The sequence below is a fragment of the Eptatretus burgeri genome, chromosome 15, assembly GCF_056783735.1.
Source record: "Eptatretus burgeri isolate ZD-2024b chromosome 15, Ebu_testis_v1, whole genome shotgun sequence".
NCBI classification, from domain to species: Eukaryota; Metazoa; Chordata; class Myxini; order Myxiniformes; family Myxinidae; genus Eptatretus; species Eptatretus burgeri.
In genome coordinates this window covers 7,921,965-7,942,313 of record NC_140975.1, presented here as the reverse complement: position 1 = coordinate 7,942,313, position 20,349 = coordinate 7,921,965, and the positions used below count along the sequence as shown (strand labels likewise).

The window sequence follows — 20,349 nt, the reverse complement described above, 5'->3', positions numbered from 1 at the left end:
ATGCCCGGCTGGAGGCCTCGCCCCATGCTCTGCATCTCACCCCGCAGTGTCTGCATGTTTGCATCCATGTCGCCCCTCATCACATCCATTTTGCCATTTGTGGCTTGTAAATCGCCCCTCATCTCATCCATTTTGCCATTCGTGGCTTGTAAATCGCCCCTCATCGCTTGCATAATCAGAATCAACATTTCCCCCACTCAGCTGATGTCAGCCGACCCCGACGAAGCCAAATCACCTCGGTCGGTCGCGGTTTCGCTGGGGACCGGGGAGGGAAATTGACGGAGGGGGGGGTGTCAAAAGCCGCCGCCCCCGCGCCCCCTTCAGGCTCTCAGTTCGGTTGCGGGGAAAGTTCAACCTACATGGGAGTGTCCTGCATGGTGATTTCGTCCTGAGCCATAGATTCTATTTACGCGTACTCGAAACCACCCTGCCCCTGCTCGCCTTGAGCTGCCATTTTGCGAATCGGAAATAAATTTGAGTGCTCGGAATTTAATGGAACCGGAGGGTCGCTTCGCACACCCTTGATCCGGTTCCGTTAATTTTGCTTGGAGACGGGAGAGTTCTTGTCCCGCTCACTGACACCAGTGTTGTAGATTTTTGCCCGTCTGACGTGTGTACGACCGCCTTTAGCCCAATTGCGGCCACGCGCGCCCACCGAACATGGCAATCTCGTCGCAGCTTCCGGATCAACGCTGAAACCAAGCTACGGGTGTTTTTAACACACCATAAACCAGCCAACTCTTCTGTCCACGTGCTACAGGGTCAATCGCCGAATTGTCGATATACCTAATTATTCGCGCGGACAGAAATGCCGGGAGTTTATTCCTCGATGGGGCCTGCACGAAAACGAGCCGCATAAGCAGCTCGTTCCGTATGCGATTGCCGAGTGGTTTTATATCGCCAAGTCCCGTCAGACCAGATGTACGTTTTATCGGCTTATAATCAGCCAGCTAATATTCTGAACGCATCATGGCAGTCAATGGCAGAAAGTGACACCACGAGCAGGTTAACATTCAAACAACAGGGGTATTTATTTTAAATGCACATATGTATACAATCATGCACTTAATCAGTTCTACTGAGGGAGACAAGGCGCCACAGACTTTCATCCAAAACCCCAGAAAGAAAGAACCGGGCTCGTGAGCCTTTAGAATTGCTCGGAGCCTTTAGAATTACTCGGATGACCAAAGGGGCTCCGAGAGACCGGGTGGGCTACCTGGCCACCCTCGTGGTGACTCGCTGGGTCCTGGTTCGGCGACCCTCGGTGTCTTTGCCCGGACCCCGAGCTCCGACTGGCTCCCTTGGTCGACCGGCCTCCACTGCGGCCTAGCTTAGCCAATGACGCGCTGGAGGAGTGAATGGGTCTTGACTCAGGCCTCCTGGTTGCGCCGTCGAACCCCCAGCGAACCAACTGCCCAAACTCCAAACTCCCCAGCTCTCAACGGGGCGTCTCTCCACTCTCACCGCCAACCACAAGCCACGAACTCCAGCGCAGCACGAACTCGAAGCAACCAGCACTCCACTGCTCTCCACTGCCTCCGAGCTCCCCACGCCAACTGAACTGCAGCGGTCAACTCAAGCGCTCTCCCTAACCCCACTCAACTCCACTTCCTCGAGCGAACGCAGCTTTTTATAGCCCCAAGGGGAGGGGTCGCTCTGGGCTTCACCACCCGAAATCAGCGCCCTCCCCCTTTTCACCTTTGAACCTTCACCCAGGCTGGATCCGCCCTCTCACTTCCGACTGGCCAGCTCTTTCAGAGGGTAACGCCGTTTTGATCGGATCTTGCCGTCAATCATGGCCGTGTTGGAGATTACCGGCAAACTCGGCCGTGTTGGAGATCACCGGCAAATGCGGCCGTGGGTTGTCATTGTTGTGATGATGTGTTTGTTTTAAAATAAAGATAGAAAAGAACAACACTACCTCAAAGATGCACAGCCCGGCACACGAACAAATCTCGTGTTCTCTCTCGTGTTCAGTTGTCTTACCCTTCCTCCCGCCCTTGGTTTACTGAAGCTTGTGGCGAGGCAGTTGTCCTGAAACAACTTGCCTTTGCCTCATGGAAAGCAAACCCAACTGAGGGCAATCTCAGTTCTTTCCACAAAGCTCGGAACAAGTGTGTATCTACCCTCAGGAGAGCCAGAAAACAACATCTTTCTCATCTCAAGTCTGAACTCTCAAACCTCTCTCCCTCCTCAAAATCCTGGTGGCGTTTAATCAAATCTGTTTCTGGTGTATGTTCCCCCTCCATCCCCTCCCTTACCTCAAATGGCCACACTGCTGATTCCACACGTGATAAAGCTGAATGTCTAAACTCGGTGTTTGCAGCTAAATCTTGTGTCCTAAACCCATCACTATCTCTACCCACTTTACACAGTCGCACCCAACTGTCCCTGGACTCTGTATCCTTTTCTCCTGACAAGCTGTAGAGCTTGCTTTCAAACCTCGAGTCAGATTCTGCAACCCGTCCAGACGGCATCAGCCCACGTGTCCTCAAAGCCTGCTCTTCTGCTCTTGCTCACCCTCTCTCTGTTCTATTCACCCTCTCATTTGCCCAAGGTCATCTGCCATCTGCTTGGAAATCTGCTAACATCACTGCCCTGCATAAAAAAGGTGCAAAAACAGATCCCTATAACTACAGACCAATCAGCCTTCTCCCAATCATCAGCAAGGTTATGGAATCCATCATCGCTTCAGACATGAAATCCTTCCTCTTCTCCAATGGCTTGATTTCCAATCATCAATTTGGTTTCAGACCAGGTCACTCTACCCTGGATATGCTGCTTCTGCTCTCCCATCAATGGATCGAGGTCCTCAATGCCAGACAGGAAATCCGAGCCGTATCCCTGGACATATCACGTGCTTTTGACACAGTCTGGCACCCTGCCCTACTCACCAAACCCTCTTCCCATGGTATTCAAGGCCATCTCCACTCATGGCTCGCAGACTTCCTCTCCTGTCGCAGTCAACGTGTGGCCCTAAATGGAGTTCTTTCATCCCCTCTTCCTGTGCAGGCTGGAGTTCCTCAAGGTAGCGTTCTGGGCCCTGTTCTTTTCTGGTTTCATCAATGATCTCTCGGACTCTCTGGAAAATCCTCTATTTCTCTTTGCCGACGACTCCACCCTCTGCCGTACCATCTGTCATCCCTCAGACCGGCAAGCAGCAGCTTCTTCGCTCACTGCAGATCTGGATAAAATCACAAACTGGTCCAACACGTGGAACATGTCTTTCAATCCAGACAAATCTCACACTCTCACTATGTCTCTTCGAAAGGACCGTTTACAAAACCCCCCCATCCACTTTCTCAACAATCCTCTGGAAGAAGTCTTTTCTTTCAAGCTTCTAGGTCTCACTATCTGCCATGACCTTTCCTGGGAAAGTCACATTTCCAACCTCGCCTCAAAAGCCAGTCGCCGACTGGGAATCCTCCGTCGTGCTAAGTCCTTCCTCGGCCCTCTTGAGCTCCTGACAACTTACAAAGCTTTTGTCCGTAGCCTGATGGAGTACTGCTCTCCCCTCTGGGCTGGTGCTCCTGCCTCCCACCTTTCTCGGCTTAACGCTGTCGAAACCAAGGCATTTAAGATCATCGGCATCTCCCGCAATGAAGCTGTGTCTTTGGGCCTCTCACTCAATCACCGCAGGTTGGTCGGTGGTCTTTCTGTCTTCTACCGACTCCTCTCCAGCCTTGCCCCCCCTGCTCTCTCTGCGATTTGTCCCCACCACATTTCCACAGGGCGCTCAAGGTCCGCCAACAACCCCCTTCTGGTAAAACTACCAAAATCACGAATCACTGCTCATCTTCACTCTTTCATTCCTCTTTTTTTCCCGCCTTTGGAATAAACTTCCTCACTCTATTCTTTCCCATTCTTCCCTCCAGGCTTTCAAAACAGCTGTTCACCACCACCTCTTATCTTCCCCATCCAAATCCTCGATCTTTTCTACCCCCGATAATCCACCCAAGCCCACTTCCTTCATTTCTCCTGCTTTCCTTCCTGAAAGTCCCTGAAATGTCCATCTTCTCTTCGCCATGTTCCCCGTCCCATCCCCATCCCTCTCCCTTCCACAGTTCACCTAATGTGTCTGTTCCCCAATGTTTTGTCCCTTCCACTCCCGCCCCTCTTGTCTCATGCCTCCTTGCTGTGAGTTGTGTGTTTGCTCTCATACGAGCCTCGACCAAGGTATACAAAAAAAAAAAAAAAAAAAAATGCCGTTATACATTGGTGGGGAAATTTAACCTGGAACACACACTTAACGAAATAACAGATCTCTTGGGAACCTGAATGGTGTTCTCTGAATTTCCACAACCATAACAATATATACACACACACACACAAACACACACACACACACACACACACACACACACACACACACACACACACACACACACACACACACACACACACACACACACACACACACACACACACACACACACACACACACACACAAACACACACACACACGTATGTATATATATATATATATATATATATATATATACATATATATATATATATATATACATATATACATATACATATACAATATAGTGTATCTTCTTCTTCCTCTTTCGGCTTGCTACCGTTAGGGGTCGCCACAGCGGATCAACCGTCTCCATTTCGCTCTATCCTCCACATCTTCCATTGACACTCCAACCACCCGCACGTCCGCCCTCACCGCATCCATGAACCTCTTCTTTGGCCTTCCTCTTCTCCTCCTGCCTGGCGGCTCCATCTTCAACATCCTTCTCCCGATATACTCCGTTTCCCTCCTGAGCACATGTCCAAACCATCTCAATCTCGCCTCTCTCACTTTGTCTCCAAACCGTCCTACCTGCGCTGTCCCTCTAATATACTCATTTCTTATCCCATCCATCCTCGTCATTCCCAACGAGAATCGCAGCATCTTTAACTCTGCCACCTCCAGCTCTGCTTCCTGTCTTTTTGTTAGCGCCACCGCCTCCAAACCATACAACATAGCTGGTCTCACTACCGTCTTATATACTTTCCCCTTCACTCTTGCAGCTACCCTTCTGTCACAAATCACTCCTGCAACTCTTCTCCACCAACTCCATCCTGCCTGCACTCTCTTTTTCACTTCTCTCCCACACTCTCCTTTACTTTGGACAGTTGATCCCAAGTATTTAAACCAATCCACCTTCCCCACCTCAACTCCTTGCAACCGCACCATACCACCACCCTCCCTCTCATTTACGCACATGTACTCCGTCTTACTCCTACTGACTAACATTCCCCTTCTCTCCAGTGCGTACCTCCACCTCTCGAGGTTCGCTTCAGCCTGCTCCCTACTCTCCCTACAGATCATGATGTCATCAGCGAACATCATGGTCCATGGAGACTCCAGTCTGATCTCGTCCGTCAACCTGTCCATCACCATTGCAAACAGGAAAGGGCTCAGAGTCGATCCTTGGTGCAATCCCACTTTAACCTTAAACCGGTCCGTCATTCCTACCGCACACCTCACCGCTGTCACACTGTCCTCATACATATCCTGCACGATCCTCACATACTTCTCCACCACTCCCAACTTCCTCATACAATACCACAGCTCCTCTCTTGGCACCCTATCATAAGCTTTCTCTAAATCCACAAACACACAATGTAACTCCTTCTGGCCTTCCCTATACTTCTCCATCAACATTCTCAAAGCAAACATCGCATCAGTGGTGCTCTTTCCTGGCATAAACCCATATTGCTGCTCACAGATCATCACCTCTCCTCTCAACCGAGCTTCCACTACTCTTTCCCACAACTTCATGGTGTGGCTTAACAACTTTATCCCTCTGTAATTTCCACAGCTCTGCACATCACCCTTATTCTTGAAAATCGGAACCAGTACACTTAATCTCCACTCCTCCGGCATCCTCTCACTTTCCAAGACTTTATTAAACAATCTGGTTAACAACCCCACTGCCATCTCTCCGAAGCACTTCCATGCCTCCACTGGTATACCATCTGGGCCAACCACCTTTCCACTTTTCATCTTCTTCATAGCAGTCCTCACTTCATCCTGACTGATCCACCCCACTTCCAGATTCACTATCTCCACCTCTTCCAACCTTCTCTCTCTCTCATTTTCTTCATTCATCAGCTCCTCAAAGTACTCCATCCACCTTCTCAACACACTCTCCTTGCTCATCAGCACATTCCCATTTGCGTCCTTTATCACCCTAACCTGCAGCACATCCTTCCCAGCTCGGTCCCTCTGTCTTGCCAATCGGTATAAATCCTTTTCCCCTTCTTTTGTATCCAACTTCTCATACAGCTCGTCATATGCCTTTTCCTTGGCCTTTGCCACCTCTATTTTTGCCTTTCGCCGCCACTCCTTGTACTCCTGCCGACTTTCTTCATCTCTCTGACTATCCCACTTCTTTTTCACCAACCCCTTCTTCCTTATACTTTCCTGTACTTCCTCATTCCACCACCAAGTCTCCTTATCTTCCTTCCTCTGTCCAGATGTCACACCAAGTACCTTCCTAGCTATCTCCCTCACAACACACACAATATAGTGTATATATATTATATATATATATATATATATATATATATATATATATATATATATATATATATATATATATATATATATATATATATACACTAGTGGGGTATGCTTACACAATGTAAATAATAACAAACCTTGCTTTGTCCGTAGATACATAATAAATCTAAGCTTTACAGTATGATTATCGCCAAACATCACCAACCTCCAGCGAGATATCATTTGAGGTTTTTTATTTCACAGTTTACCATAACGTATATTGATATAAATGTATAAACTTACATTTTTATTACACACTGGTATAAAAGCACATCAAAAATGACGGGTTGGATTTATTTTATTCGAAATATTCAAGGAGACTGGAAGATATGATGTTTCGTAACAAGAAGCATCATTTTATAACACTGCACGTACAAATGTGACCCCATTTTCTTTATCTTCTGGGATGTTTCATTTTGGAGGTACAGCCTCGTGAGCGTGCCAATGTCTGAAGCCTCGGCCTAGCGTCAGGTGTACTTATATCTTCTTTATTTATTTGACATCACATGTACGTAAATGAAGACTCCTTTTACTCTGCGTGCGTTACACATCACGTGCAGCGAATTTCACCTCCCTGCACATTGTATTTATTGTTATTTTAAAAACGCTTCTGTAGACCGCCCTCGAGGCCCGGTTGCAAGTCACCGTCTACATTTCCAATAGAAGAGACATAATTACTCTTTTATTAAATTGTTTTTCGAGTTTTATATCCTGAAAAATAGACCGTAGTGAACACACAGTCGTGTTTAAAGATTGTCCTTTAAAACCTTTCTTAAATCTTCCTTATGAAACGGGGACAGACAAACACACAAACACACACTGTGCTTTATATTGGTAGATATACATTGTAACACTTAGCACTGTGCTGTACACATTGTCTCAGGTCGCTCATCTGCAGTGAGCACAACAAGGCCGCACTTATTTTCGGATATTTTCATTTACAGACCCTTTCGAACGGTTCGTGATTTTTCCCGGCATATCGGCTTTGATGTTTGTCGGCACAGAGATTTCATTTATTTACGTCACCTGGAAGGTACTGAACATTCATACAAGTCAGTTAGTCAGGGAGTCTGCAGTGAGTGGTTTGGATGAGCTGATATATATTAGATATAATGTACGGTACATACATGTACAGGGTGAGTCCAAGTCTCGGGACATGGTTTTCGCTGCTTATACAACATTTGTTTATACCATCAATTCATACTGTTTTTTTTTTTTTCAGATAATATAAATAATACATTAAACCAAGCCAGGAGACGTTAGACTGGAGGTGGAGGAATTTTCAATTTGGCCAGGGTGCCGGCGATAACTCGCCTAATCTTACACTAAAATCCAGGTAATGCAAGCAGGGGAAACATCCGGCGAGACGTCCATTCGAGGGATGTACTGAGACCTCCGAGTGATAAAACGAGGGGAAGCATCAATCTCATTGTTATGTAGTAGTCGAGTCGAGAATCGAACCGAGACTAGACAGTTCAAAGGTACGTGGACTCGTACTGTGTGAGGTCTGCGAAGCAAAACCGAAATGAAGGACGGATGCCCGACCTGGCCGTGCTCACCATATATACCTCTTCGGACATCTGAACTTCATCATCGTGTCTCACTTTGTGAGGTTTCCGATTGTTACAACTTTTTATGTAATCTTTAAAATCAAAACGAAATTAATCCATTTCCAGCAGTTACCGGTTTATCATGAGTACTCCGGTGGACAGGTATTTACGCTCAGAGGTGAGTCCCCACCCCTCCCCAGGTGCAATCTTTGTGATGAATCGAGTGGTTTTAAACCGCCACGGATGGACGCAAAGTAAAGTGAATTGTGACGTCATAAACCAGCAATTAGCATGATTAAGATTGATACGGCGGTAACGTGGTTAATAATGATGATTGATTAGCTGCCTATTTAAGGAATCTCATCACCACATTATGTGAACACCTTTGCCCTTGGTGTTTCCTTCCCTGGCCATTTGTAAGCTTTGAAAGAAAAGCGAATTCCTTTGTGATGGAGTTTGTGCGGTGGAGCGTGTTCCACGTGCCCGTGTCACGGCTGTGTCTAACACCCCGTTGTCCTATCGACCCCACTACCTTGCCAACCGGGAAGTCGAACCTCCCTCGACAGGTAAAGACTGGTCTCGCAGGTAAAGACGTAATATCAACCCTTCCGCAGGACAACCTGTGGGCTCTCCAGACATCCTTTCATCGTTTCGTTCTCAATCCTTCACCTCTTATCGTTTCATTCGTCTTTAGCGGAAAACCTATGGAGGAATGAGTTACAGGATGGGCGTTCAAAAAGTTATTGGATTGAGATACCTCGGGGTGTGCTAGCTCGCGCTTGCCAAGCCAGCAGTTCCTTCGAATGGAGGGCTTGCTTGAGTGCTTAAGGCACTTGGGGAGAGCTCTATAACAAACTTGGTAACTGAACACACCACCTGGACTACCTTGCTTGAAACGAGGGATGCGTTCCTAGAAAATGGCGTTTAAAGTGAATCACTTTTAACATAGCACAGGGGGGAATACGTTCCAGGTCCTGTCAAAGACCCAAGACCATAATATACAGCACACTGTTTTCTCACGAAGCGACGAAGCAAATACAAATAATAAACACATCGATATTCGGTATTATACTGCAATTAAATACAAATACTGTATAGTATAAATGAATGAATACTGTAGTCCACTGGACGTACACTTTGGTGTGGAGCATTGCCCGGTGTGGGGTTGCGGGTCATCCGGGTCCTCAGCTAGCAAGGGCAGAGTTACGTCTCGTGGAGGGGACTCCTCTGGGGTACCAGGCTTATCAATGAACCACTGAGCTTACGGCGTTATACTCTTCTTATGCCTCTTGGGGGTCGGGGGACATTTAGAGGGGGGGTGTTAAAGTGCCATGATCCCCCCCCCCAGCAAAGAACCTCTCAACATTTGGGTGGGATTTCCCATGATGCAAGGTGGTGTGGAAGCAAGGTGGTGCACATTCCAATTCTGAAATGAGGAGCTGGCTTTGTTCCCATCAAATCGATGAACTCTGAACCTCAGCATTTACACATTTAAGTTTTGGTGTTAATAAACAAATCGTTGAACTCCAAGGTCTATTAAAGCAGGGGGTTAATGAAAGATAGTCCAAGACCTGTGGGTGTTCATTTATATATTTTTCAACATCAGGAAGTCGCTCAACTTCCTATGAATGGAGAGCATGGACACTCCATAGGTTTCAGAAAACACAAATCCTCAAAAAAATCCACTGAGATACAAACTTGTACACCCATGTAAGGATTTCACATCATTCAACTTTTGGACATCATCAATGAGCTTCAAAACTGACCGACTCAAAATAGCAATCTTTAATAATTATTCCTCTTCTTCTTCTTCTTCTTCTTCTTCTTCTTCTTCTTCTTCTTCTTCTTCTTCTTCTTCTTCTTCTTCTTCTTACTAGTGTGGGCCCGTACGTGCGTGCTCGTACGTGCAAAAAAGAAAAAGAAAAAAGAATTGTGACGTCAATCGTGATGTCATAGCACCGTGTCCTGACATTGGTTTGGTAAATAAATGGCCATAACTTGGGAACCACCTGTCCGATTAATATCAAACCTTGAAAAGGCACATACTCAAATCCCCAGCAATATACCTGGCAAGTTTCAATTAGATCGGACCAGTGATTGTCGAGAAACAGCGGTCACAGACAGACAGACAGACAGACAGACAGACACAGAGATTGCTGGAATTATACATAGACTAGTATGTGCCCGTACGTGCAAAAAAAAAAAAAAACTTTCAAACCGCGAGCTCGAAACAACAACCACACAGGCCGTTCCTTTGCTCTTGTGTGCCCGTACGTGCGTGGCCGGACGTGCAAACCAACAAAATAAAATAAAATTCAAATAAACTTTCAAACCGCGAGCCAGAAACAACCACACAGGCCGTTCCTTCGCTCTCGTAAACGACGACTGGATTGGGGCATTGTGTTTATCTATAAATGCGCATAAGAAATCAAGAAATTATTAGAATACAGTAACTCATCACTATCCAGAAGTAGTGCGTGCCCATACTGAATGTTCACTTCATTCCACGAATTATCGCTTTCATTGAAGTAACAACTGCTGTGATACTTGCACACACAGAGGTAATTAAAATCCAAATTAAAATCAAGTTTACCTCCCTGTCTTTGCTCGCCATGGCATTTGCTGCCATTGACCATTGCCACTCCTATGCCATGGTGAGGCGACAGGGTAGGATTTGTAGGAGACCTGAAAGTACAGTGTCATTAGGTATTCCATGTTCGAATTGTTTTAGTTTGAAAATAGTTAAATAAAAAAAAATAGTTTGCAAAGCATACCACCAAATTGAGATGTATTTCGTTGACAAGCATGTTGAGTGGAGCTGAATTCCTCAACACTTCCAACGGCCACACCGTTTTGACAATGGGAAACAAAAACAAGTTGTGCACTTTTTTTGATAAATTATTTTCGGAGCAATTTTTCTTCAATAAATAAATGATAATAAAAATTGTCTCCATGTACACACCTTTATCTCGTTAGCACCTCTTCATAAACAACATTGCTGAGGAAACGGCGCTTCTTCTTTGTTTCCTCGTCCAGGGCAAGAATGCAGAATCTGCTGGATCTGCCAACGTTTTGATAAATTATTAGTTTTAATGGCCAATTATTCAATTAGCGCCAACGTATTTTGCCTTTTCGCAAGGAAAAACACAAAGAGAAGAGAAGAGAAGAGAAAAAAACCCGTAATGGCGAACGCGGCTGAGGTTCTCTTCCCCATCGGCCACGCCTACGCAGCAACGTGTCCTGTCATTGGTTGGTAAATAAATGGCCATAACTTAGGAAGCACTCGTCCGATTAATATCAAACCTTGAAAAGGCACATCCTCAGGTCCCCAGCAATATACCTGGCAAGTTTCAATTAGATCGGAACAGTGGTTGTCGAGAAACAGTGGTCACAGACACACACACACACACACACACACACACACACACACACACACACACACACACACACACACACACACACACACACACTGCTGGAATTATAGATAGACAATTATTCTTCCTCCTCTTCTTCTTCTTCTCATTCTTTTACCTCTTCTTTTCAGACAGTCCAACTCAAAATTTGTTTCTGCTAATAACTTAGTTCAAACACGAATCGACTGAATTTTATCATGGGAATGTCCAAGACCACTCAAAATTCTCAAAACTTGAAAGGATTTCATGATAAGTAGCACAACTGCATAACTAGGAAAATCATTCCTTTTCTTTCCAGTGCACTTTTCATCGGTGCCAATTTGTTAGTACTATTATATCATGAACTTTGTTTCATTTACTTGTCCAACCAATGGCAGTAGTGTCGGCGTGGTATTTTTTTATAACCTGGAGTCCAACCAATCATTTCATCCCACACTACTCTCGGCCTCTTGGACCTCCCACTAGGCGGACGAGCGGTGAGGAAGACGTTAACCGGAGTGTGACGATGCTTTCCTGCCTGGCAGCTCGTTATTTACACCGTCGTGTGAATGACTTACAGACTTGAGTTTCATTGAAGTTAAACTAAAATTTTCTGGAGTTAAACTAAAGTTCACTGTGGTTGAATTAAAGTTCATTGGAGTGAAACCGCATCCGTGGCCCTATCCTCCCAAAGCACTTTCCTCTCAGCACCCACAGCTGCAAACCATGTGTCACATGAGCAGCATCAGCACCCTATCCTTCTGCAGCACTTTGCTCTCATTCTTTCCTCCAGATCTTCAAGACGGTTGCTCACCATCATATTAAATTGTCCCCAATCCAAAAGCATCATCTTTTCTACCCTCGTTAACTCCTGCCAAAATTCCATTTTTCCCCCTTCTTTATCCATCCCATCCAGCCCCTGCATTCTCCCCTATCTTTCATCCTGACCCAAAAACATTGTTGGCTCTCTCCATCTATTTTGTCCATCAATCCTGCTGTTGGTTTCTCTCTCCCCTCTCTCCCTCTCTCCTCCCAAATATCTCTCTCTTTCCCTGTTTCTTTTGTTCTGTTGCATCCTGATTCATTCTGTTATAATTGTACAGATAATTTAAATAATGGAGTACCATATACTTGTTCAAAGTCTGGCGTTGGCTTAACGGTTAAGATGGCTGGCTTAGGATCTAAAGGTCCTGAGTTTGAGTCCCATAGGATCCGTTGAAATAACACCAGGTGGGTTGACTCAGCTTGTCATCTTTCCGAGGTCAGCAAAATGAGTACCAGAGTTCCAGCTTCCTTGAGTAATCAGCCATTTGAGTATCCTGTGTCGGAGTGTCGACCCGTCCAGGACGATATTCCGAAGCCCAATGAAACAGCTTCGGCATCCCTATGCACCTCATGGTGTGAAAGGATTGGTGTCATGTTTGACCGTGCCCCAGTGAACTCTTCTCACACTTCATCGTGACACCTTCTTCCAGGACTGATGCTGCAGCACCATCTGTCGGTCACGACGTGTGGTTCGTGATTCGAAGCTTTGGCATCACTTCAGCACCCCTCAGTTTCCAATTCATAGATCCAGGTATGCTCTTACCTGGGCAACCTGGACACCCTGCATGGTGCACCCTGATATTTTGTTAATTACCCTGTTAATGAAGCACAAAGTGAGGTTAGCCAATCGGATCACTCCGTGTGCCAACAGAGGAACCACTTACTTTCAATTGAATTTTATATTTTGAACACGAACCTGCAGTTTAGGAATACTTTGGCTCTGAATTTGGCAAACTGCATGGAATGTCATCCCAATTGCACATGCACACAGAGGAGTACTACCAGTGGGGTAATTGGGTGGTCGCTCGACTACCCTTATTCTCAGGTTTTCCGTCTGTCTGTTTGTATGTAATGGACAGCTCTGGAGGCCAGAGGAGTCAACCGATTTTGATGAAACTTGACAGGTAGGTTCATACCAGGATCTAGTTGTATGCTTTTGAGCACCGTTGTTTTTGGACACCACCGTTGCCTAGCAACGGGACTTTGAAATTTTTTTTTTTAATCCCCAAAAAAATTTTTTTTCCTGAAAATCAAAAAAATCGGCTTCCGCGCTTTTATGCACACTATAATCACACTCTTTGTCAAAAACTTTCAGCCCGATCCGTCAAAAACTGTATGACTAGTATCCAATTATATAGCGACCACTCATGTTACCTACCGGCTTGTCTTTTAACTCCGTCCGTCTGTCTGACAATGATAGAGAGTAATGGATGAACACGAACATTGGTAAAGGTAATAACAGTTATATTCTTGTGTATGTGCAGATGCAGCTTCATCATTTGTAATCTAATAAACGGATGTCACAAAATGGAGTAGTTCCTATTTATGATGAAGCTGAGCATTGAACATCACCGCTGAGACAACCAACCCCCAGGATGCCCACCGTAAACTGTCCTATCACTGACTGCGAGATACAACACCCCCGATGTTGAAGCAGTCCTGGCTGCGGCGCTCATCACGACTCATGCCACAACTCACACAGCTGCCAATGTCAACGTCGTTACAGCTAAAGTTGAGCAGGTGAAACGTCCCACGATCTCATCCGCTGGGACAAGTGAGGAATGGGCCTATTTCCAATCATGATGGTCCGACTATGCAGATGCAACCAAAGTGACAGGCAAAGACAAGGTCATCCAACTGCTGGAATGTTGCGATGAACAATTAAGAAAAGACTTGACTCGCAATGCTGGCGGCACACTAACGAACAACTCAGAGGACGATGTCCTTAAAGCTTTCAAGCAACTTGCAGTGAGAGAAGAGAACATCATGGTTGCTCGCGCTATACTACATGATCTGCACCAGGACCACGAAGAAACCATCAGATCATTCCGGGCACGTCTCCGTGGACAAGCAGGTGTATGTAAACTCATCATTCAATGCCCTCACTGCAATCAAGATGTGAATTACAGAGAACCGGTCCTCTGTGACTCTGTAACCCGTGGACTCATTGACCAGGACATTCAACTCGACCTAATGGGCGACCGTAACCAGAACATGAAACTCGAAGAAATCTACCAGTTTGTCGAAGCTAAAGAATCTGGCAAACGCTCAGCCTCACGCCTCTTCCAGTCACAATCACATGGGATGGATGCCGCCAGCAGCTCCTACCGACGTCACAAGAATGAGACGCTAAGAGGAGCAGTGCTAGAGCAGTGCTACTACTGCGGAAAGAAAGGACACGGGCACCGATCCCTCGCCAAGTTCAGAAAGGAGTGTCCCGCCTATGGTCATACATGCGTGCATTGTGGAAAGACCAATCACTTCGATCATGTGTGCAAAAACAAGAACAAATCAACCACCAAGGCCAACGCTAACGAATCAGAAGGTGCCGTGTTTGATTCCTTGTGCACAGTCGCAACTGATGCATTCCCCAAATCTATGAGCCTGAACCACCACCTGAACAACCATCTGTCTGACACCTGGATCCGGAAATCATCAAAGCCCCAACCGTTCGTTAAACTGATGATCGGAGCGTTCCAGGTTGATTACAAGCACCGACGATACAATCTCTACACCAAGACCAAGTCCAAATGCATCACTTGTATGGCGGATACTGGTTGTCCAAGCTGTTTGGGTGGCATGAAAGCTATCTCCAGTCTTGGCTTCAAGACCAAAGACCTAATCCCAGTCACAATGAGGATGCATGCTGCCAACAACAAGGGGATCAAAATCATCGGTGTCGTCATTCTCAGGGTATCAGGCAAAGACAAAGATGGCAGCAACCTGGAGACTCGACAGATTACCTACATCACTGACAGTTCAGACAAGTTCTTCCTCAGTCGAGATGCATGTCTCAGTCTGGGCATGATCACCGGCACCTTCCCTACAGTTGGTGAGATAGACAGAGACACAGTCCACGCCACCTCAGATGTACTAGACCCCCTACCCAGAAATGACAATGGACTTACATCTGAATGTGACTGTCCTCCTCGGGAGAAGCCACCACCAATGCCCACAAAGTTGCCTTTCCCGGCCACGTCAGCGAACCGTGAGAGACTTCATCAATTCCTCCTGGATCACTACAGATCAAGCACTTTTAATACCTGCGAGCATCAACCCCTCCCAATGATGGATGGACCACCACTACATCTCATGATCAACCCAGATGCAACACCCGTGGCCCACCACACACCAGTTCCAGTCCACATCCACTGGCAGGATGAAGTCAAAGCTGGATTGGATCGCGACGTTAGGCGAGGTGTTCTCGAACCTGTCCCAATCGGAGAGCCAGTTACGTGGTGCCACCGTATAGTTGTGTGTGCTAAGAAAAACGGCAAACCTCGTCGTACCGTAGACATGCAACCTCTGAACTGCCACGCTACACGCGAAACCAATCACACACAATCACCCTTCCACCAAGCACGGTCTGTACCCTCAGGAACACTGAAGACAGTATTTGATGCATGGAATGGATATCACAGCATTCCACTGGAAGAAAGTGACAGACACCTCACGACGTTCATCACACCCTGGGGCAGGTACCGCTCAACAGGGGTATATCGCCTCTGGCAATGGATACTCAAGGCGTTTTGATGAGATAGCCTCTGACTTTCCAAACAAAACAAAGTGCATAGATGACACTCTACTATGGGCTGACAACCTAGAAGAAAGTTTCTTCCAGGCTTGTAAGTGGCTGAACATCTGTGGACGAAACGGCATCACCCTCAACCCAGAGAAGTTCGTATTTGGCCAGGAGACTGTGGAGTTCGCTGGCTTCCAGATCACACAGGATAGTGTTCGGCCCTGCAAACGATTCCTACAGGCTATCATGGAATTCCCTCTGCCCAGAAACATCACGGATATCCGCTCATGGTTTGGGCTGGTAAATCAAGTTTCATATGCATTCAGTATGACAGAGCGCATGCTACCTTTTCGAGCCTTCCTCAAGCCTGGCACCACACTTGCCTGGGACGACCGCCTGAACGAACTGTTTCATGAATCTAAGAAGGTCATTGTCAATGAGATTAGGTCTGGCGTACAGATATTCGACAAGTCTAGACCAACATGTCTCGCCACAGATTGGTCGAAAGTCGGTGTCGGATTCTGGCTCTTCCAGAAACATTGCTCATGTCAATCAACCACCCTGTTCTGCTGTCCCACAGGATGGAAGTTCACACTTGTCGGAAGTCGTTTCACACACTCAGCAGAATCTCATTATGCCCCTATTGAAGGGGAAGCCTTAGCCGTGGCCGACGCATTGGACAAAGCTCGCTATTTTGTCCTGAGATGCAAGGATCTCACTGTCGCGGTCGACCATAAACCGCTTCTCAAGCTCTTTGGCGACAGATCACTCGATGAAATCCCAAACAACCGACTCCGGAACCTAAAAGAAAAAACACTTCGCTACATGTTTAACATGGTCCATGTCCCTGGTGTAAAGAACAGAGCGGCGGACACCATTTCCCGCCACCCTACAGGCGACGACAATCCCGAGAAGATGCACCTGACAGATGACATATCATCCATTGCATCTACGCCCCAGAGTGACAACACCATCCCTTACCCTACAGTACGGCAAGACTTCCTTGACATCAAACACTGATTCATCCTCATCGCACACCGCTGCAGTTTCATCCCTCAAAACACTCGAGACCATCACCTGGAACAAGGTTCGATTGGCTACCAGTAGTGATGAGAATATGAACAAGTTGGTGAACATCATCGAATCAGGCATGCCGATCTCTCGTCAAGATATCCCATCGACACTCCAAGAATACCACCAATACCGGGATCACCTACATGCCGTGGATGGAGTAATCACCTACAAGAATCGCATCGTCATCCCACCGTCCCTCCGACAGGACTGCCTGGAAGCTCTTCATGCTGCACATCAAAGCGTATCATCCATGATTGCCAGAGCTGAATTGTCTGTGCTCTGGCCTGGAATCACCCCTGCAAATAAATACATCATGAACAATTGCAGCCACTGCAACTGCATGGCTCCCTCACAACCCAGCGCACCACCCATGAACCAGATCCTTCCAGACTACCCGTTCCAATGCATATGCGCCGATTACTTTCAATACAATGGGTTTCATTACTTGCTCATCGTCGATAGATACTCCAATTGGCCTGTCGTTGAGAGGGCATCGGGAAGTTCGTCTGGCTTGGTGGATTCCCTGCGTCGCTGCTTCGTCACCTAAGGCATACCTGATGAACTCTCTTCTGACGATGGCCCTGAATTCATCGCTGGCAATACTCGCCAATTCCTACTGAACTGGGGAGTCCACCACCGCCTATCATCCGTCGCGTTCCCCCATAGTAACTGCCGGGCAGAAGTTGGAGTCAAAACCGTGAAGCGCATGATCACCGACAACACCGGCCCTCATGATGAGCTGGACACAGATTCATTCCAGCGTGCGATCCTGCAATACAGGAACTGTCCTGATAAGGACACAAAGCTATCCCCCACCATGTGCGTGTTTGGCAGGCCGATAAAGGACTTCATACCTATCCTCCCAGGCAGATACAGACCCCATGAAACATGGAGAGACACTTTAGCCAACCGGGAAGCTGCTCTCCGCAACCGCCACATGAAAGCTGCCGAACGCCGGTCAGAGCACACAAGAAGGCTACCACCACTCACTGTTGGAGACCACGTCCGCATCCAAAACCAGATTGGCCACAATCCTCGCAAATGGGACAAAACAGGCACGCTGATCGAAGTCCGCCAGCACAACCAATATGTCCTACGTGTCAACGGTTCAGGGTGAGCGACGCTCCGCAACAGGAAATTTCTCCGGAAATACGTCCCAGTCCACACTCGGGCTCCACGTCACTCCATCGTACATGACCTCTGTCACCGTGGCCCAGAGCTCGAGTGCAAACAGGACAACCATCTAACCACCTCAACACCGGATCAAACAACACCACCCTCCACAGACCTCATGGGGCCATCGTCACCAACTCCCCCTGGTGATACTCCTGCATACCAGGACCCACCGATGAAGAACGATGACTCGATGCCTTTGGACTATAGGACGCCACTCAACACCTCACATCTACGAGCACCTTCCTCACAGGTCAAAACACCTGCCGCTCCAGTCACCGGTGCTAGAAGCTCGCGGACTCGGGGTCCACCTGCATGGCAAACATCGGGTGACTACGACATGACCAGCGTCGTGTGTGGGGCAGAATAATCCCCCGGTCCACGTCTTGCGTGATGGGTAGTCTACCCCACATGATCGCACGGGTTATTTCTCTTCTTGTTTCACGTCCATATAAACTCTCATTTCGTTCAGTGACGTTTACACATCAGGATCAGGTACAAATGTTCATAATTCATCAGTCCTTGTTCCTTGTCCATCACAATGACTCGTGTGGTGTAGCCTGCGGGCATGCAGGGCGGGGCATGATGATGGGAGGAGGGGTCGTCGTGGTCATCGGGTCTGCAAGGGATATAAGGTGTGCGCGCCGCCTGAGGCGTTGTAGTAATGCTGGAGTCGCCCGGCTTGTGCGTGTGCTGAATACGTAATAAAGGGGAGCCGCGGGCAAAGTACGCCCGCGCTCGCGCTTGTGCAACACAGCCCAGCTCGACTGTTCCCCCGCTCGTGTCTGCCTGCTAAGCATCTTCTATCCAGTACACCACAGTTGGCTGACGAGGATCTTCGGATCGGCGTGTGCAGGGCGGCAAATAACCCGTGCGGTTCCAGGCTACGGAGCCAAGGGTCTCGCCAGCACGAGCATGGCAGAAGGTCGGGGCATGGCGCACGGGCGCGTACCCGTTTTCGGGGGAGATGAATTCGAGTTGTTTTCTGAACAGTTGGGTTGCTACTTCCGCGCGAATGATGTAGATGATGAAGAGAAACGCAAGGCGATCTTGCTTGCCTCGCTATCAACGGAGCACTACCGGCTGCTGAGTGATTTGGTGGCTCCAAATAAGCCCAGTGATGACGGGCTATCGTTTCAGGACATTGTGGCGAAAATGAAGACCCACTTGGCGCCAGAGAAGTCGTTGCATCTCGCGCGGTTCCAGTTCGATCACCTCGCTAAGGGTGGCGAGGAGCGCGTTGCAGACTTCGTTGCACGGGTGAAGCATTCGGCTGTGCCTTGCAAGTCCACGACAGAGGAGCGTCCGGCACGGCTCAGAGATCGTTTTATTTCTGGTCTGTGAGTCGCAAAGATGGTAGTAGCCATCCTGTGGTTGACCGACATCACATTCGACTCGGCAGTCGGGACTGCTTCGTCTGTCGAGCAGACACTCATGGATGTCCGCACCATCGCTGGCCAGGACGTAATGAGTAGCTCCAGCTGGGGCATGTCGGCTGATCCCGAGGTCCACGCGGTGACCGCGCAGGTGCTGCAGGTCGTTCAGCCCGGAGTCCGCGCGATGACTCAAGTGCTGCAGGTCGCACTCGCGTCTGGCGGTGCGGGACGAGGGCGCGCACCGCAGCACGGTCGCACCGGGAGCGAAGTGGATTTCCAGGGGTGCTGGGGGTGTGGGGGTCCGCACCTGCGACGAATGTGCCCGTATAAGAACACCGTGTGTGTGCATTGTCACAAGGTGGGACATTTGAAGCGTGTGTGTCGGATGGCGGGGGCCTCCATTGGGGTCTTGGATGACGAGGTGCAGGAGGACCCCAGTGACCTGGAGATCGGCCTGCAGCCGGGGCATGGCGATGCCGGCGAGCCGGAGCAGGAGATGCAACCACGGTTGAGTCTGTTTTCCGTTGGTTCGGAGATGACGACGCCGTTCACGGTGGAGGTCGAAGTGAATGGTGAGCCGACCGTGTTTTGCGTGGACACCGGGGCTGCGGTGTCGGTCATGGGTGAGCAGGCGGCTCGTGGTCTTCGCGGTGTT

General features: G+C 48.0%; 1 protein-coding gene across 1 annotated transcript; it reads left to right on the top strand.

The window, feature by feature from the left end:
- The first annotated feature begins 1,795 nt into the window (after positions 1-1,795).
- LOC147011444 (uncharacterized) lies at positions 1,796-17,091 on the top strand. Its single transcript, XM_085858006.1, is given in 3 exon segments — positions 1,796-1,857; positions 13,961-16,033; positions 16,035-17,091. Coding segments are annotated over 3 exon segments (3,192 nt in total).
- Positions 17,092-20,349: the final 3,258 nt, after the last annotated feature.